The 27,686-nt window shown below is 46.4% G+C and overlaps 2 protein-coding genes across 13 annotated transcripts in view; one reads left to right on the top strand and one right to left on the bottom strand.

The window, feature by feature from the left end:
- RMDN3 (regulator of microtubule dynamics 3) overlaps positions 1–9,029 on the bottom strand; it is a 103,422-nt gene extending 94,393 nt beyond the window's left edge. For 5 of the 10 annotated variants that reach the window (XR_010600644.1, XM_042849482.2, XM_042849483.2 and 2 more), the window contains exons 1-3: positions 8,831–8,939; positions 8,017–8,225; positions 75–270 (exon numbers count right to left, since the gene is read on the bottom strand). Coding sequence is in view for 9 of the 10 variants with exons in the window: in XM_042849482.2 (XP_042705416.2) it covers positions 75–270; positions 8,017–8,225; positions 8,831–8,862 (437 nt within the window). In the remaining variant the exon portion in view is untranslated. Of the gene's footprint in view, positions 1–74; positions 271–8,016; positions 8,226–8,353; positions 8,557–8,763 lie in introns of those variants that run through there. The other 5 variants (XM_065593147.1, XM_005284671.4, XM_042849484.2 and 2 more) reach the window with 4 other exon arrangements.
- Positions 8,932–27,686, top strand: part of GCHFR (GTP cyclohydrolase I feedback regulator) — a 35,049-nt gene continuing 16,294 nt past the window's right edge. The window contains exon 1 of one of the 3 annotated variants that reach the window (XM_008169922.4): positions 8,932–9,063. In XM_008169922.4, the coding sequence (XP_008168144.2) occupies positions 8,947–9,063 (117 nt within the window). In that variant the 5' untranslated portion in view covers positions 8,932–8,946. Of the gene's footprint in view, positions 9,064–23,799; positions 24,243–27,686 lie in introns of those variants that run through there. The other 2 variants (XM_065593149.1, XM_005284673.5) reach the window with 2 other exon arrangements.

Raw genomic sequence — 27,686 nt, 5'->3', positions numbered from 1 at the left:
CTCTTTCAAGGCATATAGAGAGATGGTTTTCTAACTGTTTATAATTGACAAAAGGAAGGTGGTTTTGTACGTACTTGACTTCTCCAATGATCTCCCCCGCTAAACTCTGCAGGCTGTTCTTCAACTCCTCCACTTCTTTTCGTAGCTCTATAATGTTTTTCAGTACAAAGTCCAGACGGTTCAGCACTTCCACCTGCTCTTCTCGTGTTAAAAGAGTTGTGTATGTAATGCCATCACCAGCCTCCATTGGTGCTTGTCTTATAAGCAGAACTAAAAGAGTGAGAAAAAAATTAATTAGACAGAGGTGAGTGGCAAAGATTAGAAACAGGAAAACATTGCCAGATGCTTGTTTCTGGGCATTCAAAGAGAGAATAAAACAATGTAATAGTGCACTGTAGGGAAAAAAATGAATACATCAGTGACCACTGCAATTGACGAGGTTGCTTATTTTTACGCATGTGTTCCTTTCTTTTCATTGTTAAAACTATTTGTCTGTCACAGGCAGGTTTTAAAGTTATATTCCCACTAAGACTAAGGTGACAGCAATTTTTAAGAAAGGCTCCAGAAGTAATCCCAGCAATTACAGGCCGGTAAGCCTGACTTCAGTACTGGGCAAACTGGTTGAAACTATAGTAAAGAACAGAATTATTAGACACAGATGAACATGATTTGTTTGGGAAGACTCAACATGATTTTTGTAAAGGGAAATCATGCCTCAATCAATCTACTAGAATCCTTTGAGGGGGTCAACAAGCATGTGGACAAGGGTAATGCATCCGAAGAAGTGGGCTATAGTCCACGAAAGCTTATGCTCTAATAAATTTGTTAGTCTCTAAGGTGCCACAAGTCCTCCTGTTCTTCTTTTTGCGGATACAGACTAACACGGCTGCTACTCTGAAACCAGTGGATATAGTGTACTTAGATTTTCAGAAAGCCTTTGGCAAGATCCCTCGCCAAAGGCTCTTAAAGCAAAGTAAGCTCTCATGGGATAAGAGGGAAGATCCTCTCATTGATCAATAACTGGTTAAAAGATAGGAAAATAAGGGTAGAAATAAATGGTCAGTTTTCAGAATGGAGAGAGGTAAATTGTGGTGTCCCCCGGGGGTCTGTATTGGGACAGGTACTTCAACATATTCATAAATAAGCAAAAAAAAAAAAAGCAAAATTTGCAGATGATACAAAACTACTCAAAATACTTAAGTCCAAAGCAGATTGCGAAGAGTTGCAAAGGAATCTCACAAAACTGGATGACTGGGCAACAAAATGGCAGTTGAAATTCAATGTTGATAAATGCAAAGTAATGCATATTGAAAAACAACCCCCACTATACATATGAAATGATGGGGTCTAAATTAGTTGTTACCACTCAAGAAATGACTATGGGGTAATAGGGGTATATAAAATCATGACTTGTGTGGAGAAAGTAAATAAAGAAGTGTTATTTACTCCTTCTCATCACGCAAGAACTAAGGGTCACCAAATGAAATTAATAGGTAGCAGGTTTAAAACAAAAGAAGAGAAGCAAGTATTTCCTCACACAACGCACAGTCAACCTGTGGAACTTTTTGCCAGAAGATATGAAGTGCAAGACTATAACAGGTTCAAAAAAGAACTGGATAAGTTCCTGGAGGATAGGTCCATCAATGGCTATTGGTCAAGATGGGCAGGGATCGTGTCCGTAGCCTCTATTTGCCAGAAGTTAGGAATGGGTGAAAGGGGATAGATCACTTGATGATTACCTGTTTTATTCATTCCCTCTGAAGCATCTGGGATTTGCCATTGTCAGAATACAGGATACTGGACTAGATGGATCTTTGGTCTGACCCAGTATGGCTGTTCTAATGACCAGGGTGGATAAAAATCAATGATTTTTTTTTTATAAAATGCTTTCTGAGGAAAAAAAATCTATGTAAAGATAGTTTTAATTAAGATATCTTTGAGCTACAATGTATCTCATCATGGAATAGGGATTATAAATTCTAAGTCTCTAGTATGAAACAATATATTCATGTAATGTTTAAGAAAAGTTTTATAAATGAGTTCCAATAGTTCATGGATTTGGGACCCAAATTTATAGGGTTCCAGGGGCTTCTGTATTAGGGCTACCATACGTCCGGATTTCCCCGGACATGTCCGGCTTTTCGGTCTATAAATAGCCATCCGGGGGGGATTTCTAAAAACCTAAAAGTGTCTGGGATTTCCCCCCGGTCGGATGTTTATAGATCGAAAAGCAGCAGCCAAGCACCGCTGGGCAGCCAAAGCCCCTTCCCAGCTCCCCCTATCCCCTGCAGCCTTAGCACGCTGCCCGGCCCCGCAGCTGTCTTCCCCCTCCTCCTCTCCCATGAACGCTCCACACCCCCTGCTCCTCCCCCTCCCCTGCTTCCCACAAATCAGATGTTCGCGGGAAGTCTGAAAACAAGTAGGGGCGGCGGGCAGCAGCAGGTAAGCTGGGGGGTGGGGGGAGGGGGAGGAGACGCGAGAAGGAGGGCTCCAGGGAGGCGAGGCGCGGTCCAGTCCAAGCGGCTCCCTCCGGCCCCAGCCGAGCGGCTCCGGCCCCAGCGACTGCAGCCCAGTTCAGGCCCCGGGACACCGGCGGCAGCCGAGCACCCCCAGCCCCGGCGGCTCTGGCCCTGGCCCCAGCAGCTCTGGCCCCGGGGCACCGGCCCCGGTTCTGGCCGAGCGGCGCCAGCCGAGCACCCCCGGCCCCGGCAGCTCCAGCACTGGCCCCAATGGCTCGGGCCCCGGGGCACTGGCCCTGGCCCAGGCCAGGCCCCAGTTCCGGCCAAGCACACCGGCCCAGGCCCAGCCGAGCAGCGCCGGTCGAGCACCCCCGGCCCTGGCCCCAGTGGCTCCGGCCCGGTGACCCCAGCCGGAGTGCAGCCCGATTCCTGGGCTCTTGCTAAAGCCGGCCCTGGTCAGGGGACAGGGAGTGGGTGTTGGATGGGTCGGGAGTTCGGGGAGGGCTGTCAGGGGGGCAGGAGTGTGGAGAGGGGTTGGGACAGTCAGGGACAGGGAGCAGGGGGGATTAGATGGGTCGGGAGTTCTGGGGGGGCTGTCAGAGGGCAGTTGGATAGGGCATGGGAGTCCTGAGGGTCTGTTTGGGGGCAGGGGTGTGAATATGGGGTGGGGGTGTGGATAAGGGTCAGGGCAGTCAGGGGACAGATAGGGTCCTACGGGGGCAGTTACGGTGGGGGGGTTTCTCAGGCGGGGGCAGTCAGGGGACAAGAAGCAGGGAGGCTTAGATAGGGGGTGGGATCCTAGGGGGCAGTTAGTGGCGGGGTCCCAGGAGGGGACAGTCAGGGGACAAGGAGAAGGGGGGGGTTGGGGGTTCTGAGGGGGGCAGTCAAGGGGTGGGAAGTGTGAGGGAGTGGATGGGGGCAGGGCTAGAGCAGGGCTCCTCCCCCCCCAGTGTCCTTTTTTTTGATTATACAGAATAGGGTTACCATATTTCCACAGATTATTTAGGTTAATCTTTCTACCTACCCAATGGGACTCAGTGCTCAGTCTAGAAGATACCATCAGAGATGCTTAGTTTTGCAGTTCTCAAACTGAGAATTTGTGTCTCCAGAGATAACATGCTTGTTAACAGCAAAAATGTTTTTAAATAAATAAATAAATAAATAAGAGGTGAGAAATAACAGACCTCAACCCTATTGTCCCTCTGCAAATTTGTGTACGCAGAGTCAGTCCCTTACCTCTCTCTAAAAGTGCAAAGTTTCAAAACATTCAATGAATAGAAGATTGTTGGATGAGGAATAGATCTGGACAAGGAGAAGAAGTCTGGAGATAGATGTGAAAAGAGAGGGACAGGCAGTAGAAACAAAAGTGAAACTGTTTGAGCAGCATATTCCAGAATGCACTTTTATGTAGAAATCCATGATTAAATAGAGTCTTCCTGACTAGTGATTTAAATCATGATTTGAATCAAATGCACCTTGCTTATGACTATGTTGTTACACATAATTAAGCACATGTAATTCTACTATCTATATGGTTCTAAAATAGTCTTAGACAGCCACACTTTACTTTTGAAATGCAACCAACTCTGGAATGCAGAATATTAGCCAGGAGATCAACTAGTTCATAAAATAATGTATGACAGTGGAACAAAGGTATGTAAACTAATTCTGGCCAAGGACACGAGGAAAAATCTTTACTCTTGCAGAAAGTGGCATGGACTCTTAATATCAGATGAGCAAATTCAAACATCTGGTTGCTGTGCACTAAATATTTATGACATTTTAGCTTATCTATTAAGATGATGTACTTTGCACCAGCGGCAACATGAGCAACATGTACTGCTGGTATGACCATTGATTTCACTATTACCAAAGCTCTCCACAAACAGTCTTGTTTTTAAACTTGTTTCTCTATTTCTTATCTTAAGGCCAGAAATTTATTTTTATAAGACAAATAATCACACCTTAAGTCAAGGAAGACTATAGTAAGAAAAATAACTTTAGGACTTCAAAGGAAGGAATCTTAAATAAAACAGTCTATCAACCCTTCAGATTATTAAAACTAAAAAATGATAAGTATCTTGCTTCTCATTACTTATGCTGTCGATTTGGACATTAACAACAAACAAAGTTAGACTTTTAGGTTTCACTTTCTGGTTTGCAAAATTGTACATTGCTGGGATGGTACACAGCACTGCAGAAGAATGCTCAGTAAAAAAAAATCAAACACTTATTGCAAATATGTAATTTTCTTCCGAAGCACAACCAGCACCCTGGTAATAAGTCACACCCCCCCCACCCCCCCAAAAAAAGAAAAACAAGTAAAATTTTGGGCATAATACCTGACAGTCCCTTTTTAAGATGTAATAGCAACATATTGTATCATACAAAACTTAAACCCCAAACTGAGTGAAAGCTTGCTGCTCATGCAGTAAAACTAGTTAAACTGATGTATTGCATATCCTGAATTACAAGATTCTGTCTTCCAACTAGCCTTTATTTTCTACACTGAAATCACTACACTTCTTTCAATATATTTAGGGATACAACTGGAAAAAAACAAACAAACAAACAAACATCTTCTGGTGTAAACAAGTTTCTGTATCTATGTTACTACCACCACCATGATTTATTGAAAGTGAAACATTTAACACTCCAATTTGTTTCTATTTAGGATCATTGACAATAATTGTCCAAGCTGAAAAATGGAACAAGTAAACAATCAAGTTACACTTTCAAATTCCTAGCTGTAAAAAGTTCAGTTATGGACAGGTAAGGGGATATCATTTTTTACGATGTTTTAACTGGATTTATTTATTTTTGTAAAAAATATTTCTACCATTTCATTGGTCTTAGTTTTAAGAAAATTGTATGTGTCCCTTTACCCTAAAAATACACCACAAAAAAAAAAAAAAAAACAACCCTCCACACAACAGAATCTGTATTAGCTCGTAAATGGCACAGTAAAGTTAATGAAAAGCAATGCAAAAGCTAACAAAATGGGAAAGGACCCGAAAGAAATTTCTTTGCAAAGAAATAATGCATTTTAGAATACTGTTGATAGAGAATGAACTTGGGAAAAAGCCACTTAGAAAAGTGCTTCAGTGCACTTGTCCCATACAACCTACACACTACAGTTACAACTTGAAACAAACCAAAGGAAGTACTTCTTCACACAAAACACAGTCAACCTGTGGAACTTGTTGCCAGGGGATGTTGTGAAGGCCAAAACTATAACGGAGTTCAGAAAATAATTAGATAAGTTCATGGAGGATACATCCATCAATGGCCATTAACCAAGGTCAGGGATGCAACCCCATGCTCTGGGTCTCCCTAAGCCTGTAACTGCTAGAAGCTGGGAGTGGACGAAAGGAGATGGATCATTTGATAAATGACCTGTTCCATTCCTTCCCTCTGAAGCACCTGGCATGGGCCACTGTTGGAAGACAGGATATTAGGCTAGATGGACCATAGCCTATCCCACTATGGCCACTCTTATGTCCTTACTTTTATGCTGTTGAACACAATCTAGTTACTGTAATGATCTAATTATTCAGTTCCACGTGCTTGTCCACATTAGTACTTTCAAACAAGTGTTTTAAGAGAAGTAAAATAGTATAAAGAAAATTAACATCAGTCAGATGTAAGTTCTTTGGGGGTAGAGAATGTCTTTTTATTTTGTGTTTGTACAGCACCTAGCACACTGGGGTCCTGGTTCTCTTTAAATAAAATATTTTGTCCCCCATTTGGTTATGAAAAACTCACCAAAAAAAAAAAAAAAAAAAAAACATTTAGAAACTTACTATGGTCCAGCTCAGAGGTTCTCAACCATTTTCTTTCCGTGGCCCCTCTCAACATGCTATAAAAACACCAGGGCCCAGTTGGGGAGAGGTGGGGGACTCAGGGCTCTGGGCCAGGGGTGGACCCTCAGGCATAAGTGTAGTTGGTATGTCCATTTATTTTTTCTTTTGGGGGGGGGGGGGGTGAAGGTAGCAGAAGCCGCAGGGCTTGGGCCAGCTCCACACAGCAGGGTCCAGGAAGGCAACGCCACCTCCACCCGCTGACTCACCTCAGCAGGCCACCCAGCCTGTCTGGGTTGTGTGCGGGGGGGGGTTCTGCACTTTTTGAAAACCGCTGGTCTAGCTCCTGTAAAGTAAGCCCTATTCAAGCTGATGTGGCTCTGCATGAACACTGGAGCAAATCCAGGTGGAGCCAGTTGCAGGGATCTACCCCAAACTATATAGAGGAAAACAAGGTCACTGACTGTATGCAAAGCAAACAAATCAGAAAAAGCAGAGAAAAACCATCTCTCTTTTTAGTCTTCCGTATTATTTATAACACATGTAGCAAATAACTTTTTAAACTAAAAAAGTCACTTTGGTAAGTTGACTATGTTTTTCTCAGGTGTCTGGCTGGTGGGTCTTGCCCACATGCTGAGAGTATAAGTGATCACCGTATTTGGGGTCAGGAAGGAATTTTCCCCCAGGTCAGACTGGCAGACACCCTAAGGGTTTTTCACCTTCCTCTGCAGCATGGGGCCTGGGTCACTTGCAGTTTAAACTAGTGTAAATGGCGGATTCTCTGTAACTTGAAGTCTTTAAAATCATGATTTGAGGACTTCAGTAACTCAGCCAGAGATTACAGGTCTATCACAGGAGGAGGGGGGTAAAGTTTTTGTGGCCTGCAATATGCAGGTCAGACTAGATGATCATGATGTTCCCTTCTGACCTTAAAGTCTATGTCCCTTCAGGTTCCCTTCTACAGACTTGCAAATCTGCAGAATAGCCTTGTGCTAGTATATCTGCAAAAGTGAAAGTGAATGGAAACTGACTAAAGAAGAAAGTGAAAGCTACTTTAGTATCCTAGCTAAATGGCATCCTAAAAGAAATGAAACCTCATAAATGGTGAAAACTAAATTATGGTAATCATAACTGGCTGCATGTGGGCAACCCCCTAAACTTGCATGGTGCCTCCCTGACTTCAATGCGGGGTCCATAACACAGAGCTCCATATAAAATTAGGGCCAAAGACTGGAGAATGTGATGTTACACAATGCAAAATGTTTGAACAGTGATGTTTAGCATCCTGCTTCTTTATGATTTGTGTTCTTTAAAGTATTTAAGAATAATTTATTCTGTTCAATTCTTCGCTGAGATGAATTGGGGTTTGTTCAGCACTTAGCAACTGGCTGGAAGAAGGCTGCTTATCTTGGATCTTTACAATTCTTTAATTAACTAGCAGGTTATTATATTAATTTGATGATAGTGTGCATTTAATTTTTCCAGTAACAAGTGGATTATTTTTAATTTAGATCAGTTATTTTAAAATGATCTACTGAAGTGTCTTATATATCATATTTTGGATGAGCAGGTGGGCAGTTTATCTCCTGAAATGGTAATATCCCAATTATATACTAACCATTTCTGAGCTACAAATAGAAAAAGCAGTAGTGGTAGCACTGAACCAAAGTTAAGGCATGAAGGACAAATCCACCCTTGCCAGTCAGAGACCAGTTTTGCAGATAACACAGAAGAAGAAACAGAAATAATTACTGTACCCTGGTTATGGTGCCCCCGAGTCTCTGCATTTTCATGGGGCCCCACAGAGTTCTGCATGTACTGAACCCCAGAGTGCCTGGAGCTGCGTCCCCACCAGGGCCTTTTCCGCCTCTGTTTGTAGAACACATACAAGAACCCGATCCCTGCAGCCGCACCCAGCAGTATCCCAAGCCCCACACGGGACACCCTCAGTTTGGACATGATGTGCCTGAAAGAAGCAGACAGGATACAAGTCAAATGAATGCCAGTCACCACCTCTCCCCACTTCAGCACCTCGGAGGGCCCCCCCCGGGGGGAGCAGTGCTCCAGCCCGAAACCTCTCGAGCCAGCCCTGACCTCTGCAACCAAGCGAGCAGCCCCCGAGTGTGAGCCTGCCGAGGGGGGGCGGGGTGGGAGCGCTCTTCGCAGCCCTGCGGCACCCCGCTCACCCAGCCTCGCACCAGCCCGGCGCGGACACGGCCGCTCTGGGGCCCGCCTGTCACCCAGGCACGCACCGCCCCATGGCTGAGGGCGCAACTAGGGCCCGGGGGAAGAGCCGGGCCCGGCCGTTTATCACCCCGCAGCCCGGGCGGTTATACCCGGCTCGCGCCAGGCTGGGGCGGCTGAGCTGGGACAACGCTGCCAGCCAGTGACTGTCGCCGCAGGGAGCGTGGCGCTGCCCGCAGGAGCGGAGCCGGTGGCCGGCTTTGCGCAGTAACACACACACGCGCCCCGGGCCCCACAGCAGGGTACTCTGGGTTACTCACACCACCATGCCCTGCGCTCCCCGCGCGGCCACCGTCCTACCGCTACCTCGCCACACACGCCCCTCACTCTGCCCAGGAGCCGCCCTCCCGCCGGCGCATAGAGATGACGTATAGAGAGCCCCCCGCCCCGCCCTTACGCTACCCCTTCCAGCCCTCAGCCCCGTCCAAAGTGCCGGTGGTGGAATGATGTCATCAGCGCCGCCTTATGGGCTAAAAACGCTAGCTGAGACCACATCACGTGTCTCTGCCCGTGGGCTAAGGGCGCGTGACTGCGGGGAGCCAATGAGCGTGGGTCAGCAGGTGGGTGTGTATAAGGGGGGGGGGGGGCGGCGCGGGGCAGCGTGTGCTAAGGTCCGGGGGCAGGTGGGGGGTGTGGGGAGCAGGGCGGAGATTTAATGGAAGCTCTGAAGGTTGCTGGGCTGCTCTGAGGGCTCATTTCCTAGCCCGATGCTGCATTTCGGTTTGTTCTTTCATTGGCCAGTCTCGCTTCCCCCGCGCTGCTCCCGTGTGTCCACCGCCCGCTCTTTGTAAGGCCCTGTCCCAGGCTTCGCCTAGTGCTGTGCTGAACCCAGCCTGTGCAGTGCAGGAGCTGGTGTACTGGTAGGGTGACCAGCTAGCAAGTGTGAAAAATCAGGACGGGGTGGGGGAGGCAATAGGTGCCTATATAAGACAAAGCCCTGAATATTGGGACTGTCCCTATAAAATCAGGACATCTGGTCACCCTATGTACTGGGTACCTTCATCTAGGGAGCGCTTGTCATTAGGTGGGCGGGGGTCAGTAGCCTAGGAGTCAAGACACTTGTAAGAAAAAACAAAAGAAGGGAGAGTGTCAGGAGGAGTCATAGGGGAGAGAGGTTCTGATCACCAGATGGGGGGACATAGTGCAGTGGTTTGGGGTGCGTGGGTGCCTCTTCTTCCAGCCTTTAGCCTTCTTCCCATGAACGCTTTTGGTTGGGTTGCTGTCCCTGTAGCTGGTTACTCACAAAGATGGGGCCCAGAGATATTTAGGCTCCTAACTGCTATTGATTTCCATGGAGAATCTGGGCCCTAGAGCCCAGGGGAATTTCAGGTCTGCTAACTCAACTGTTTTTTAGGCTCCCAAGTGTGAAGCCCGCAGAACACAGGGCCCTCTGTGGCTTCAAAACCAAGTGTCTAACCCTCTTTGCTATAGACACACTTGACAAAAAAAAAAAAAAAAAAAAAAAAGCAGTGGAGGAACACTCAGTTTTTCCCCCAGCAGGAACACCCTTACATCATTTCATTTTGTAGTGATCACCAAGGTAAAATTTGGACTGCTGATCGTTTTATTGGTTATGTCAGAAAGCCGGAGAACAGTATCAGAGGACCCAAGACTTCAAAGCCTCCTCTCATACAAGTTTGGAACATTCAGGCACTAAACTTATTCATTTAAATTCAACTTTTCTTCCTTAAAACATTTTTTTGGCTTTGCACTGTATGCAAGTGATATCAGGTGAAGAACAGATGCTTCTTGAGGCTCTGAGTTGCCCCACTATCTTGTGCTAGGAATCTGCTGTTAGCCTTTCAGACTGCATTGGTGACGTAGGATCTTTTGGTGAAGGCAGCTGAAACACATTTGTTCTGATAAAACTTTGATATTGAATGGAGAGAGGGCACTCAATTTCCTCAAACTCTCATTATTATTTGCAGTCTTGTTATCAGGAAAGCAATAACAGGCTCAAGGCAGCATGAGTTTGAATTCATATCCCCATGCATATTAAAGATGATATCTGAGTAGTACCACACCACTGCTTTGATTGTACTCTGTTGTTTGTCTTGTGCTTCAGATATCAACCTTTATGAATGCAATAAAAACAATCTGTGAATGTGATAGATGCTACCTTAGCCCCTTTGGTTTTTCCCTTTAACTCCTTACTCCAATGGAAAGCGGTCTTATTTTGGCAGTTAGGGTACTGAATCATAGAAGATAGAGATAGAAAAGACCTATTCAATCATCCACTCTATTGCTCCCCTACTGTACACTATACAGTGTCCTGTGTGGTCTAGTTTTAAAAGTTCTAAGCAATGAGGCTTCTAGCAATTCTCTTAGAAGACTATTCTGCAGTTTAGTAGATCTCATTAACAGGAAGTTTTTCCTGAAATACATCTTTGTTTCGCACAAAATAATTCTCCCTTCTTGGTATTTACATTTTTTCAGATATTTGTAGTATTGTGTACCCCTACCATGCACCCCTTTAGTCACTGTTAAGCAATTAGCCTAATGGAGCTCATAACAATCTACAAATATTTGAAGGAGGTAAATATCAAGGCGGGAGTATGATTTTTGTGGGAAACATACATGTGTCTCCTTTTAAGTTTTCTACATGTCAGTTCCTTCAATTGCCAGTTGCTCTTTTCTAAGCTTTTTCCAGTTTATGAACTTCTTCCTGGTAATATGATGCCCCACAGTCACATGCACACAATATTTCAGATCCTGTCTCACCAGAGCTATATAGACAGAGACTGTGACCTACCCGCTCAATGACATGCTAATTTTGTGAATGAACATCCAAACTACATTAGTTTCTTTTCTCCCTAGTCATGTAGCATTGCAAACTTGTGTCCTACAAGGGGTGAGGGGACCGTAGTCTCCATTGCTATTAAATCCTTGTTTTTTCTGCTACGATTGTGTATAAGGGTTTAAATCACTGCCAAGCTTGGAGTGGTTTTATGTGATCTGGACATGAAGTACAAGAGGATACCAGTACTGATTTGGGACAATTAGTTCCTACATGTAATACAAAATAATAATCAACTTCTCCCCAGAAATGAACAGAGATTGCCAATTAATTTCAATTGGCAACTAAACAGAGGATAACAATTGTTGGTTACTACCTACCTATGTAAGATGTGAAGCAGTGACTTGCAGTTGAAAGGTTGCACTGTGATGGAATTGGAGCCACTCTGTAATAATTTATAAATACCATATGTTGGCCTGGTTATTGGGATGTGTACTGTATTAATAGATTGGTTTAGTTTAATATGGGACTGTAAGGAAAAACAAGCAGGGGAAGGGAAAAGAATGGCTCAAGATGAGCCTCTTCTCTGCACACACTTGAGAACTGCAAATCTCCAAATTCAGTCAAACCTACTGTGTAAGCATGATTGGTACACAGGATACTGTAGCCCAGGGCTCTGTCTAAGGGCATGATGTAGAGTGCAATGAGTTAAACCAGCCCTCGGAGAGCGCAGTAGGGAAAGCACTGCAGTGTGTCCAGATTCAAGCGCACTGGCGTGGCCACATTAGCAGCTCTTGCAATGTCACAGAGAGCAGTGCATTGTGGTAGCTACCCCAGCATGCATGTAGCTGTTACATGCTTTTCAAATGGGGGGGGGGTGGAGTGTGACAGGGAGTGGGTTGTGTGTATGTGGGGGGAGAGAGGGGTTTTTGGGGGGGCCGAGCATGTTGTCTTGTAAGTTCAGAGAGCAGCAGACTCCCCCTTCCTCTCTCTCTCACACACACAGACACACACACACAATTCCACAGTAATGGTTGCTTTGTCCCAGAGCAGATAAGCATGCAGGCTGTCAGAAACGGAGCTTTGAAAGGGCATATCCGCATTCCTACAGCTGATTCCAAAACAATGACAAGAGTGGCCACTTGACTTAAGGGGATTATGGGACATTTCCGGAGGCCGATCAGAGTGCAATAATGCAACACCTTGTTCACACTGATGTTGGGGCGTTTCAGCCGAGGCGCAGAACCTGTTGTGCTTCTCGTGGAGGTGGATTACCAGGAGCACTCCAGCTGCAGAGTCGAGGTGCTCTAAGTGCCTTGCTAGTGTGGATGGGTCATGAGTTAGGGCCCCTGGGGCTGCTTTAATGTGCTCTAACTTGTGAGTGTAGCCAAGCCCTAAGCGTGGGAGAATAAGTATGGATTTACCCTAGGAGAGGTAAAGGCAAGAGGCCAGACACTCGAGGGGGTCTAATCAGAGACGGGAGAGAGGTGCAGCTAGTCCTGTTCCATGACGAACATCAACAACGTTTCTGGTCTCCTCCTTGCTATTTTGTGTGTGTGGCTTCTCCTTTGTGTACACATATCATAGTCTGATGATAACACAACTTGCTGGAACCAAACCCCTCTGTACTCCTTGATGGAGAGAGGAAGAGAGATTCCCTTACCCTTCCTCACCTTTCTTTATAAATTATGGGTCTCTTTTCTCTTTGGGGATGTCTGTGTGAAATTATCAAAACAGTAATTTATTAAACCTAGATAATATAATTAGAGCCCTGCAAACAGTGGATATCCACCAACCATGTTTGCAGATCATGAATGGATGCAGATCCAAATTTTATATATAGAGCCCTGCAAGTCTGTGTGAAGATGCGGATACAGATACAGATACAAATTTGGTATCCACCCAAGGCTCTAAATATACTGTAATTAAGAGAAATTGATTAATGTATCTAGACTTACACTTATCAGCTAAACTAGATATGGCATTTTGAGCTCAGTTACAGAGGAAAAGAAAGATCTTGCACATCTAAAAAGCAAGTCCTAGCTCTGACATCCCCTTGTCAGAACCAGCTCCTGCTGCTGTGCCCAGAGAGAGATCAGTGACACCATCCCTCACTCAAACAGTTCACTAAACCATGTATCTGGGTCAGCTTGCATGTCCGGACAAGTCCCTCCTTGATTCAGGGCAGCTGCCCCTCATTTTCCAAACCAGTTTTCTCCAGTTAGCTTTGCTAGGGTTACCATACGTCCGGTTTTTCCCAGACATGTCCAGCTTTTTGGTAATCAAACCCCTGTCTGGTGGGAATTTCCAAAAAGCTGAACATGTCCGGGAAAAAATACTTCCAGCTTTGCCGGCATCCCTGGCTTACCTTAGAGCGGGGCTTCAGCGACTGCTGCTGCTCCCTGACTCCTCAGCTCTGTAAGAGCCAAGCTGCCCGAGCGCTACCGGCTTCATGGTTTGTAGGGCAGACCTCCAGACCTGCTGCGCCCCCAGCCGGGCGCTTCCCCAGCGCAGCTCTTCATCTGCACAGAGCTGAGGTGTCTGGAGGGAGCAGCAACCGCAATCCGACTGCAGCTCCCCCCAGACACCTCAGCTCTGTGCAGCTGAAGAACCGAGCTGCCCGAGTGCTATCAGCTTCACGGTTTGCTGGGCAGCCCCCAGACCTCCAGACCCTGCGTCCCCAGCCGGGCGCTTCCCCTCCCGGGCTCTGGATGCGCTGGGGAAGCGCCCGGCCAGGGGTGCAGCAGGTCTGGAGGTATGGGGGCTGCCCGGCAAACCGTGAAGCCGGTAGCGCTCGGGCAGCTGTTTCACGTGGCTGGGAGGGAGGAGGGGGAATGCGGGGCGCTCAGGGGAGGGGGCGGAGACTTTGGGAAAGGGGCCAGGGCCCCATAGAGTGGCCTCTTTTTTTAAAACCTTAAGTATGGTAACCCTAGCTTTGCACACATTAAGGCTTTGTGGGCTCTCAGTAGACTAAAAAAAATGACCCATTAAAAGCACAAAGATTGTTTGATGATGATTAATAGCTGCATTTTAAATGTTTAATATTAATCTCACAGTCTATATGTCTGAGAGCCATTTTCTAGACTGTCTTTTGAAATAGACATTTTGCTTGTTTTCCCATTGTTATAAACTACAAGTTAGGGACAGTCTACAATGAGAACCTACATCGGTATAGTTAAGTCTCTCAGGGGTGTGAAATGTGTAGACAGTGCTAGGTTGATGGAAGGATTCTGTTGACCTAGCTACCGCCATTTGGGGAGGTGGATTACCTACGCTGATGGGAGAACCCCTTGTGTTACGTAGGTAGTGTCTATACTGAAGCACCACAGTGGTGTTGCTGCACCGCCAGGGCCAACGAGAGGGAGGGGGGGAAGCCAGTACAAATTACCAGGGCCCGGCGGTCCAGAAGGGGGCCTAGGGCCCGGCCCGGCTTCCCCCCTGTCACCTTACTGGGGCCCAGCAGTCCGGAAGGGGGCCCAGGGCCCAGCTTCCCCCCCACCTCTCATCGGCCCTGTTTAGACAGTCCGCCCTTGCTGGGGGGGGCCCCCCCAAACATTTTTCACCGGGGCCCAAACCCGCTCTCAGTGGCCCTGTGCACCGCTGTAGCATTTCAAGTGTAGACAAGCCCCTCTTGTTGAAGTGAGAGTTTAAGAGCAGACATGCCCTCAAAAACTTCCATACACACATTGAAAGACACAGTCCTGAGTGTCTTTCAATGAGACATTGCTAATTATGTTAAGCTGTCCTCTTAACATCCACATGACATGGAAAAACATGCCCCACATCTAGACTTAAAATAAAATTCTATTTATTTATTTATTTATTCACTTGTGACCTAAGCCAGAATTTGAACCTGTTTCTCTGGAGCCCCTAAACTGGAATTTGAGCTCATGCTTCCAGAAATGAAAAGCAAGGTGAGACAGGTCTAGTGGAATGAGCCTGAGACTAGGCACCAGGAGTGGAGTTCTATTCCTATCTCTGCCAGGGACTTGCTTTGGGGCTTTAGGCAAGTCACTTATCCTCTCTGTGGCTCAGTTTACCCATGTGTACACATGAGGCTAATAATACCTGATGCACATGGGTGTTGTGAAGATAAATTAGTTGCTTGTAAAGTGCTATATGAAAAGCAAGCTACTTAGCTCCAAAGTGTTTTCTATGTCATAATTTTCTTTCTCCAGCTCCATGGGATAAAGTCTTTCATTCTTTTCTTGTGACATCAAAATTTGTCTGGATGGAAATCATTGCTCCATAATAAAAACAACTCTATGACTTCATTAAATGGAGCAGGATCAAAGAAGCTAGGCTGCAAAGAACTAATGTCCCAGACTAAGGGCATCTTTAGCAATTAGGAATATTTAAAAGGAAATGTAATAACTTTTAATATACAGCAAGTTTTCATTAAGTAGGATGTTTTTGAACTATCCCTTTAATGCCGTGGGGGCTAGTTATTCTCAAGTGAATGTGCTTGCAGATTGCTTGTTACTGAAGTTTCTATCCATCTCTGGTCTTATGGCCCAAGAAAGTTACCTGAGTCAGATCTGTTTAAACTGTTGTGGCTGGAAACATGCCTTGTTATATGGCTCATCATTCAGAGAACACGACACTATCATCTGCAACAGTTCTAAAGCAGATGGAATGTCTCAACCTGTGCAGCAGAGACAGATGCTATGTCTACACTACAGCTTAAGACAACATAAATTATGTCGCTCAGGGGTGTAGATTAGCCACCCCCAGGAGCAGCATAAATTATGCTGATTTAAGCGCTGGTGTAGACAGCGCTATGTCAGCAGGAGAGTTTCTCCTGCTGACATAGCTATTGCTATCATAGGTGCCAACTCTGTGGGTACTCCAGGACTGGAGCACCCATGGGGAAAAATAAATAAATAAGATGGTGGGTGCTGAGAACCCACCGGCAGCCAGCCTCGCCCAGGTCTTCTGCCCACTGGCCACCCCGCTGATCAACTCCTCCCCCTCCCTCCCAGCACCTTCCACCCACCACTATCAGCTGTTCCACAGCATGCAGGAGGTGCTGGGGGGGGGGGAGGAGCAAGGGCCGGGTGCGCTCGGGGGTGGATGTGGGAAGAGGCAGGGTGGGGATTGGGGGAATGGGTTGAAGTGCTGGGAAGGGGAAATCAGGACAGGGACAGCATGCAGAGCCCCATGCCCCCCCCCCCCGCCTAGAAGCCGGACCCACTGCTGGATGCTTCCAGGGTTCAGCACGGTGTCGGAACAGGTGGGCACTAGCCTGCCATAACTGGACAGTACCGCCGATGGGACTTTTAGCTTCCCTGTCGGTGGTGCTGACCAATGTGACCCAGTGCCTTACATGCCACGACCCAGTACTGGGTCACAACCCGAACTTTGAAAAATGCTGGCTTAAACCAGCCCTCAGACTGAAAAATTCTTAGAAAATTGCATTATCCCAGAATAACTAAAGGAAACTAAAGTGATTCATTTCATATCTTAGATAATTAATATACGACTGAATAAAGAGATCTTGAACAAAGAATTTTGCAAATGTTTTTGTAAATACATGTACCTTTTCATTATCTAGAAATTGTCGCTCAGTAAGAGGCCCCAATCTGATGATAGAGTCAGGGCCAGCCTTTGGGGTGAGCCGTCCAGGCCCCCACCCAGGGTGACTTGCCAAAGAGGGCGTCGTGCACAGGGTTTGGATTCCCACCTGACCTGCTGAGGGCCAGCTGGGTGGAGGGAGGCAGAGGCAGGCAGGTGAGCAGCAGCGCTGGAGAGGGGGCAGGGGGAAGTGACCCAAGCTGCAGGGGGCAGTTGGACGACCAGCTGTGGGAGCCAGGTGACTCCTCCAGAGCAGGGGTTCCCCTCCTCCCCCCTGCCAGGGCCGGCTGCAGGCACCAGCGTGGCAAGCAGGTGCTTGGGGCGGCCACTCCGGAGAGGGGCGGCACATCCAGCTATTCGGCGGAGGGTCCCTCACTCCCACTCGGAGCGAAGGACCTCCCGCTGAATTGCCACCGCAGATGCCATCGCGGCTTTTTTGTGCGGGGGAGAGGGGGGACTGCTTGGGGTGGCAAAAACCCTGGAGCCGGCCCTGCCCCCTGCTCCACATGTGCAGCTGCTGCTGTTCCCAACCTCCTCTCTGGAGCCACCCCTGGCCAATCCAGACTGGGAGCATCCTCCTCTCTGCTGGGGGGCAAGGGTTGATGTCGGGGTGTCCCCTTCACCTGTGCACCTGATTTCTACCTGCCTCTCTGGGTCCGAAGCCTTCAGGCTCCGGACCCAGAGTGCTTTCTTAAAGAGCCAATGCACTCATACACTCAGGAACACACAAATTCCCCTTAACACAACACACACTGTCACACACACTCATTCCCCCCCCCCCCCCCGCACCTCCCAACACCAGGGTTCTCTGCATTCAGGTCACTTCCCCACCTGGGCTGTGCTGAGGCATCAACAGCTGCTGCTCTCATGCCCTCTCCTTACGCAGACCAAGGAGTGCATGGGGCAGAGGAGCAGCAGTCCAGTGGGGGAGTGAGCAGCAATGCCAGCTGCTTTGTACACCCAGGTGGACCAGTTTCCCCATGTGGGTGCAGGAGGGGGATGCAGGGGGTAGGGGTGCAGGAGGGAGGTGCAGGGGGTAGGGGTGCAGGGGCACAGTGAAGGGGTTAGGAGCACAGGAGAGAGGTGCAGGGGTTGGGGTGAAGGGGGCATGCACAGTGCAGGGGTTAGGGGCTCAGGAGGGAGGTGTAGGGATTAGGGGTGAAGGTGGTGCAGTGCAGGCATTGGGGGGGAAAGGAGGGTGGGGAGCCCATGGGGGCCAGGGGCACCAAAATGCAAGTTCACTCAGGGTGCCATTTTCTCTAAAGCTGGCACTGTACAGAGTAGCGCACAAAGAATATAGCTCCTATCTGAAAGTATGAGGAAAATCAGGAAATGTTCAAAGTTGTAAGAGAAGGACTGTATTTTTTTAAGTTAGATATAGATAGACGATATAAGAAATTCTAATATTGTTAAATTAGTATTTCTTACAACACCTTCAAAAATCCCTTGCTTTCCATGCAAACTAACAGAGCTACATTTCCCATGTTCTGCTCTCCATCATCAGACTCTAGATGCTAGCTTCTTGTTTGTTAAGCAAGCTATTAAAATATTGGATACTTTTTAACAGAAACATTTTGTGATTTACTCTTTTCAATCAGCTGCTGTAATTAGAATAGCTGATAATATTTTACAGTGCAATTTTCCTTTAATCACAAAAGCCAGATTCATGGGGCACTTACAGTAAGGTTTTGCCCTACATCCAATTAATAATATTGCAGGCAAGGAATTTAAGTGGGTGCTATAGAGAGAAGAAAGCATTATTTAGAGAAAGCTGCTGCAGCTAGAATAGAAAAATGAACTTATTCATATGCCCCTTGCCTGTTGTATTGTGAGCAACAAAGCTGTGATCTATAACGGAGCCAAATAACCTTTATCCGTCTTTGACATGAATTACATGGAAAGACCCAAAGCAAACAGCCCCCAGTGGGCCCTGTTTCTATCCTAGGCAAGCAGTTCTATGTTTGACAATGACTAAGTGCACTTGGAGGTAGTGTCAAATGGTAATACCAATGAGTTGCTTTCTGGTGATGAATGGTACCCCTGAGATTATAGCACACTGAGGTTTACAGCTGACTCTCACGCTACCAATGCATGGAGAACTTGGACTCCCTTACAGGTTCAGGATCTGAACAGGAAACTAAATATGAAAATCCAGCATGTAATTCTCTTTTTATATATATATTTTAAAGAGAATTACGTGAGCCAAGATGACTAGTTAGAACTTGGCATCCTGCCACATAATAAGAATCCTTGCCTAGATTTTTATTAATGTTTGTTAAAGATCTGGGTTTGGAAGCTGGACATGGATTTCAAATTTCTATTACATTCTGCAGCTGTGAGCTAATATTGGAGAGAGGTCACCAGGAGACAATGCAATCATAGACATGTGGCCTTATCAAAGTCAACGGAAACGTGTGTGCAGAAATCAAAGAAGGTTAGTGCAAGGTATAGGGCACCTTTCAAACAGAGTTATCTCCTAAAATACTTTACAGATTGTGGATATCGGGATCACTCACCCAACACAGAAATGCAGTCACCTCTGAAGGAGAATGCAGTAGCCATTCTTAACCGGTGACACTACACAAAAACTTCAGAAAGTGCACCAGAAAATAACTACCCTAGTTGGAATTGCAGTGGGAATGTTGGGAGGACAAAATATTGTCTATCTAATCTTAGGTGAGCCAGGAGGAACCCAAAAGCCAAAGGAAAAAAAATGATGCAGCAAGCAGCCTTTTCAAGCTTTTTTTTTGGTGCAGGTTGCACAACTGGGAGCCAATCACACTTTGCAGCGGGAAATTCAACCCCCCCCCCCCGAAAAGCAGAACCCCTCTCCCCCCAGAAAAGCCCCAAAACAAGCAACACACTACTTAAAATACATGAATAGGCAGTTACATTCACAAAGAAAATAATATACACTTGCTGGGAGCGGCCTCAGCAGGTAGGGAAGTGCTACTATCCCCATTTTACAGATGGGGAACTGGGGCACAGAGAGGTTAGGTGACTTGCCCAAGGTCACACAGCAATAAGGCTGTGGCAGAACAGCAAATGGAACCCTGTTCTCCAGGGTCCCAGGCTAGTGCCTCAATCACTGGGCCATCCTTCCTCTGGTTTCTCTTCAGATTGTATGTTTCAAAGTACTACTGATCAAGTTAGAAAGTGGCCAAGGCTTACATCCCTGTTCTTGCAAACAGGGTCATGAGGTTGTTCATGACTGCAAGTGATCAAGGCTTCGATTTAAAATTTCATCCAAACACGCTACTTTCAGCAGCATCTCTTTCCCTAGCCTCATGCTGAAGTAGGGTGACCAGATGTCCCAATTTTATAGGGACAGTCCCAATTTTTGGGTCTTTTTCTTATATAGGCTCCTATTACCCCTCACCCCCATCCCAATTTTTCACATTTGCTGTCTGATCACCCTATGCTGAAGTATTGGTTGTGCATATTTCAACCCTGATTCAGGAAAGCACTCGAGCATATGCTTAAGTCCCAGTGTCTTGTACTTAAGTACTGTTCTGAATCAAGGCCTCAAGTAGGAGACAGGTGTGTTTAAAATAAAGCCATATATTTACATACCTAGTTACCTCTGTACCCTCTTCCATAACCAATTCATCCATTCCCCAGGATACTTTTCTGCTAAGTCCAGTGGTTCTGTGTATTACTGTCCCAAGCTTTTAAAGTGTTAGGCTGGGTGCTGAAGTTTAATGACTTCACCTGCACCATGGGATATAAGCCTATTCTATGCCCAGCCTCTCCCACTAATTCCGTTTGTTTCCTGAGTCTCCTTTCATCCCCCCACCCCCAATGGAATTTTACAATTAATTTTTGGAGTGGGGGAGAAACCTGCTGGATCAAATTAAACTGGTGTACATCCAGAGTGAATTTGGACTATTGATTTAACACACTCAGGACCTATTACTTAGCAAAACAGTTTGCGTTTAAACACCAGAAAGACCAAACCACTGACTTTGTAGGTGTTTAATTGACATTTGCTTAGTTAGTTTCAGCTGGAGATTCCAAAGAAGTTTACAAAACTGAAGTAAATGAAAACCCTCTGAGGTGGGTAAATATTAGCTCAATTTTTTTTAAACAGCTGGGCAAAGAGACACAGAGAGATGGAGTGACTTATCTAAAACAACATGATGAGGCAGTGGCAGAGTTAGAAATAGAACCCAGGTATCCTGGCTCTGAGCCTGCATTCTAATCATCTTCTCAAATCAATCAATTATTATTAATCAAAATTAATAATATATATTTTTTAAACCTACACAAGCTCTCTTGGAAAATGGGCTTAGATCCAAAAGTGTTGTTGTTTCTTTTTAACATAGAATTACTTCCAGAAATAAAAGATGTATCTTTTTTTTAGTTTGTACTGTAAATATTTCCATTTAAATTGTCAGTGTTGGGTTAGGATGGACCTGACAAAGCTTTAGAACAACCAGTGATTGAGCTCTGTAGAATATGCTGGTTTCAGAGGAGAAACTGTCAGTGCCTTGAATTAACACAGCTTTGTAGCTCTTCATTCACTACCAGATGAAAAATAACATGCCCCCCTCCCTCTTGTATTCTATTGTAGTAGTGCACAGTTCACCCCTTAAATGGTTCTGATTTGATTTAATCCCATTGCCATAGGACATTACAAAGTAACATCTCAGCCAAGGACACAAAAGTACTTGCAGAAGCTACAGGGAAGCTAGGCGGAAACTGTTTTTCTCTCAAATCTCTTACAGTTCCCTATCTCAAGGCAGGGGAAACAATAATAAATAGTGACCAAAGAAAATCAATCTGTAGTCAGAGCATTTGGATAAAGAATCCCAAGAAAAATCTGTGCGGAACCATTGGCTCTAGCCATCTCCTGTTTTTCACTCTGTGAGGTTTTTACCTGGCAGGATCTCAAAGAGCTGTTTTCTGTCTCCAGTAGCCATTTCCTTGGAGCCTCTTATAAATCATCTCCTTTATTTTTTTGTAAAGGAGCAAATGTTTTTGTGGATTGTTATTAAAAAGAGAATCCCCCAAAGCCTGGAAGGACTATAAACCCCCATGCTTTAGGCCAAAAGCCAGCCTCTAAGGCATGTCTACATTTGGAGCTCGGTGTGATTCCCAGCTCAAGGAGACATATTGGCACTAGCTCCATGAGCTAGGGTGCCAAAAATGTGGCTGCAGCAGCATGAATGCCAGGAGGGGTTAGCCGCCCCAAGTACATACCCATACAAGACCCTAGCATAGTCTCAGCCACGGCAGAATGAGCGGTGAGATGGGCTAGCTGCCCTATATATGTACCATCCAAGACTGTAGGTACATACTCTGGGCCGCTAGCCCATCCCACTGCTCATGCTGCCGTGGCTACACTCTATTTTTAGTGTGCTAGCTTGATGAACTGGGAATCACACTCCCAGCTCCAAGTGTAGACATACCCTGTCTGAAAGGATTAGGGAGAAATTTCCTCTATGGGCAGGTTATCCATAATTGCCCACTTTCAGGGGTCTTCCCCTTTCCTTTGTAGCAGCTGAGACTGACAAATGTTGGAGATAGACTCTGCACTAGCTGAATCATTGGTCTTATCCAGTATGATAACTCCTGGGTCTGTGCATCAAATTGGCTTTTTTATGACATACTTACTCAATGGCATCTGGGGCTAATGCAATAGCAAGCCCAAGTTCACTTTTAGGGATTTTGCTTACTGGATTTTGATCTCTTCAATCCCTCTTCATTGTCCACACTTAAGCCACCATCCTCCTCTTGATCCAACATCAACAACCTTGCAGGAGTTATCCAGCAGCCAGTGATGTGGTGGAATCTACAACTTTCCACCATCAAACAACAGATACATTATTTGTGAGACATGCTTGGTCTGTCGGCTCACAAATTATGGTTAGATACTGTCTGGTGTAGCCATGAACTGAGCATAAGAGTGGAGACTAGGAACTCCTGAGCTCTCCACTTGTCTCTGACTTTGCCTTGTTACACAATCTTAGTCAGTCACATCAATCCTCTATGTCTCAGTCTCTCCCTCTGTAAAATGGGGATATTACTATTTCCCTCCCTCCCTGGGGTGTGGTGAGAATTCATTACTGTTTGTACAAAACTCTGACCATATAAAATGCTACTGTGATATTCAATCACTCTGTTGTACCCACAGAATATCTATATTCTGTTAACATAATTGCTCATCATACCTCTGGGAAATACTACAGCCCAAGGGCTATATTCACCCCATTGGCACAAGGGGATGGAATTTGCAATCCCTTGCATCAGTGGGGTCATTCACCCCCCAGGAGAGGGCAAAAGTTAGGTTCTATTATTATTGCATCTCCAGGGGGTCCTGCGTATACTCACTCCTTAACCAGCATTACACACTCCTAAGGTTGCACTGGATGCAATATCACCCCACTCCCAGCTTCTTTGTTAGGGAAATCATGATATTCTGACTTACACAGAGGTGAATATTTTAGCTCCACCTTCTGCTTCCCTTCCTTTTATTTTCCAGAGGACCATTACAGTTAAGTTCTGCAAAGTCCATTGGGGCTGTTAGCAGGAGGCACTTGAACAATTCCTGAGACTGTCTGGTGTTCAGGTCTATAAGTGCTTTTGAGTCAAGATTTAATTCCTCCGTTAGAAGTAGTATTACGGCCTAGTTTGGAGCAAAGAGAGGGAAGTGTCCTGTTACAGTCCTGTTATTAGTGTGCCTAGAGGTTGATGGGAGGATATCCCTAGGGAGGCAGTCTGGGCAGGTTGACATTTACACCAAGTACAGTGCATTGTTGGATGAGTGTTGTTTTTTTCTGGTTCCCTTTGGTGGATGCAAATAGAGAGGGGAAAGTACAATAAATCAAGCCTCGCAAAGCAGGACCCTCGCCTTCTCTAGCTACACCAGCTCCCTAACTATCTCTGTATCCAATGCAAGGCAGCCCTCCTGGGTTTCAAAACTTTCCATGGACTGACTCCCCATGCCCTCTCTGGCCTGCCGTCCACCCAGCCCTCTGCTTTTAGGCCTTGTCCGCAGACGTGACCAGGCTCCCCCATGCCCTTTGGAGAGCTCTGTGCCCCAGCTTGGCAGCAACACACTAAGCAGCCCTCCTCGCAAACGCCCCTGCGAGGCTCTCTCAGGTACGCTGCAGGAACCGTCTGCTGTCTTTGCAGCCAGGCACTGAGCGCAGCAACCCCTGGGAGAATCCCCGGCAGCACGAGGGGAAAGGTAATGGCCCTACGCTGCTCCCACCGCTAAGGTGCACCCAGACGTCCCCTCGGGCTATAGGCTGCCCCAGGCGGGGGTGTGGCCGCGGATGGGCAGGATGTCACGTGTGGGAGGCTAAGCTGTGGCTGGAGGCAGAGCCAGACTCCGAGCAGGAGCGGTGGGCAATAGACTCCACCTTGGTGCCGGGGGTAGCCGGGATCATGCCCTACGTTCTCATCAGCACGCAGATCCGCATGGTGAGTGTGCGCTGCGGGTGCATGGGGGAGGGGGATGTGGCAGGACCCTCTCCATGCTTGCACCCCTCTCCCTCTGGGGCCGGTGTTCCGCCTTCCTAGCGGGCATGCCAGTGCCTGGTTTAACGGGATCCGGACCGAGCCCTTCCTTCCCCCTCCAGAGAAGCCCAGCCTGTATCAATTCTCCCGTCCCCAGGAAGGGAGGGAGCTGGAGATTATTGAGAAATACAGGCGTAGAGGGGCAGGGCCGGGAACGACTTCCGTGGTTTGAATCATGGCAGCAGGGCGAGTTCTGGCTTCACTCGGGGTTTGTGGCAGCACCAAGTGCACTCCGGAGGGGATCGCGCGCTCTCGCTCTCTCCTGGTCCTACTCTTGTCCCTGGTGGCAGCTGCTTCTCATTAGCGTGCACTGATGTTTCTGACACGCTGCCTGGTTTATTTCCAGCTCATGGTTTTCTTTATGTCTGGTGCTCTGGTGGCGGGTATAAAATCCAGGCTTGACGATTTGTTTGTGTTTGAATTTACAAACAGCTGGATGGCACTTGATTTCCCCTCTCTAGGGGTGCGATGTACTACTGTCCAGCTGTGCAGGTAACTTAGTACCTTTGCAAACATCTGGGTGACAGCTGATTCCTTCCTCCCAAATTTAATTCCAAAGTGCCATGTATAGTACCGTTGCCTAGCTGTACAGAGATTTTAATGTATTTTAAGAACAGCTGGATGACACCTGAATTGCTCCTGTAGTATTGAGATACAGCTGCCCAGCTTTGGAGGTAAATAGTGTTTTTGCAAACAGCTGGATGGCGGCTGATTCCCTTCTCACCCTCCATTCCAGGAGTGCAATGCATAGTACTGTTGTCCAGCTGTGTAGGTACCTTCTGCAAACAGCTGGGTGACAGCTGACTTTCCACCCTCCAATAGGGGTGTGCTATACTGTTGCCTACTTGTGCGGCTAATATAGTCCTTGACTGTTCTCTTTGCTGTCAGGTAGATCCTGGCATGTGTTACCTGGTTGTGTTTTGACACTTGTTCCGGGCTTGATAAATTCCCTCCCCTTTCCCAGGATACATGGTTTACTCTTAAAGAGTCTTGCACTTAGCCAGATAACTGTCTCTGGGGCACTGATTGGAACTTGGAGAGGAAAAACCCCAACGGACTGCCCTCTCCCTTTCCTGGGTATCTCATATGGGCATCATTCAGGGTATGTCTATGCTAGACTTCTGTACTGTGAGTTAACTGGCAATCAGTTACAAAAGTCTAGTGTTGGCAAGTGCTTAGAGGGCTCTGACTGCATAGGAAGAAACATAGTCCATAGCTCAGAGGTAATTTAGGGGGGCAAAAGGAAACTAGCTGTAAGAGCCTGAGTGTGTCTGAGAAGGAATTGTCCTGCCATCCAACAAACCAGCACATGTGGCCGCCTTCACCATCGATTTTCACCATTCCCTGCAAATAGTCCTGCCTCCACTCCTCTCCCTGATGGCCGTGTCGAGGGAAATAGGAAGTCTGACCAGGTTACACATGTTGAACATGCAACAATACAGTTGAAACCATGTTTAAATATGGTTGCTAACATAGTTACAGCATAGTTACTGTGGAACGGGATGTTTTTCTGACAACTGTGCTCTGGGCACTCCCAACTAGTCTATAGCCTGCTTGTCTAATCTAGTCATGTACAGGACAAAAACATTGGTTCACACAGCTCAGGAAACACAGTGATTGCTAACAGAGTTTCAGGTGCTGTCTGCATAAAGTCTAAGTAGCAGGCAAAAGAGTTGTTTTGTTTTCTTTATTTTTTAAAGGGGAGACTTGTAAATTTTGACTGAAGTCCAGAATATGAGGATGTGATTTTTGCAATAGGAAGAACTCGACTGTGAAACAAATTAACCCGCGGTCAGGAGTTCTGTAAAAAAATACAAACTTAGGTAGTGGAAGAACTGCTCCTATTACTCACCTTCCTGAAACTGTGCGTGTATGTTATATACAGCAAGAAAACATGATGGTGTGTAGTGGAATAAAGACTTCCCTGTTTACTGTAATGGGTTTGGGGTAGATGCTTTAACCCTTCACAGGTTATGTAAATGATCCCAAATAGCAACACACCATCTCATCTTGTTTATAATTCAATATAATACTTGCTATTTCCAGTGCTTTTAAAAGTTTTATTGGTATGGATTTTCATATCTCTGTGTCTGCATGGCCAGGTTACCTTAGTTACCACAGATAAGCTTTGGATGGTAGGAAAATAAATGTGTGTGTGTCACATAGTCACAGTGTTCATGTCTACAGTTCATAAATCCTCAGAGCTAGTTACAAATACTGGCCTTAGTCCTGCAGTTGGATCGCTGTGGGCAAACTCCTGTCCTGTCTTAGAGTTCCCTTGGAATCAATGGGTCTCTGCATGGCACAGAAGTCCACTCCAGTGGATCCAATTGCAGGATTGGGTCCTCTGATGTGTCATTGGAGAGTTTGGGATCTCAGCGCTTCAGTGGGATATAGCAAATGTTATAGAGCTTAAAATTGTCATTGGTCCACAAGTGAAACAACAACTGAAATCAGTAGTGGACTAATGTACGTTTAAAAAAAAAAATCCTGCTTTCACCTGGTCCACATTGGCAATGGCCAGGAGGGTGGCATGGCTGCCTTTGCTGTGCCAGATTTTTGTTCTTTGTATGGTAGCTTTTTGGAAGCTGCTCCGTGGTTTGGAATGTTGGAAAATAGGTCCAGCTGAGATTACTGGCCAAGATGTAGGTGAGGTGCTCAAAATAATGTATATTTTAAAAATGCAGTTTATCCCGTGGTTGCAGAACTAAGGATTCCCTGCCATGGATAGAATGACTCTGTGTGTCACACAACTGTCTAAAATGTGTGTTTGATTTGCTTTTTAAATATTAGTGAACAGAACTGTTAGTAAATTGCTTTACGTACTATCTAGTGCTAGAGCTCTGCTCTTATTATAGAGACTTTGTTGATTTAAGAAACATGCATTGTCACAGTTGCTGTGTTAATGGATGAGCACTATGGGGCAGAGGACTGACCTCATATTAATAACCCCTTACTGTCAGAGGTTACATTGGGGTGGCTGGCTATGCACAAGTCCTCTGCTATCGTTGCTGTGCTGTGTTCCCATAGTCCTGTATGTAAGTCATGCTGCCACTGCGCTGGACTTAGCTGCCTCTACTGTCCGGTAATTTCATTGCTAAGCCAGTAGTGGGTCAAGGTGCACTGCTTCGGGCTGCTAGTTTGTTTGCTTCTGTAACAGGCTCGCATAATCGTGCCCTTGCCCACCATCACACTGAGAACACGTTCCAGGAACAGCAAGTACGTGATGTGTCCCTAAGGTTAGTTCATGGAAATCAATACAAGTTCTCCAGGCTCCGTTCCTTTCCTGTTCACAGGCCTTGCTATTTCCTCGGCATAACCCCTCTCGTCTCTGGCACTAAGGCCAGG

This window comes from Chrysemys picta, chromosome 4 (genome assembly GCF_011386835.1).
Source record: "Chrysemys picta bellii isolate R12L10 chromosome 4, ASM1138683v2, whole genome shotgun sequence".
NCBI classification, from domain to species: domain Eukaryota; kingdom Metazoa; phylum Chordata; order Testudines; family Emydidae; genus Chrysemys; species Chrysemys picta.
The sequence above is the reverse complement of the archived record's forward strand: the minus strand, read 5'-3'. Positions and strand labels throughout refer to the sequence as shown.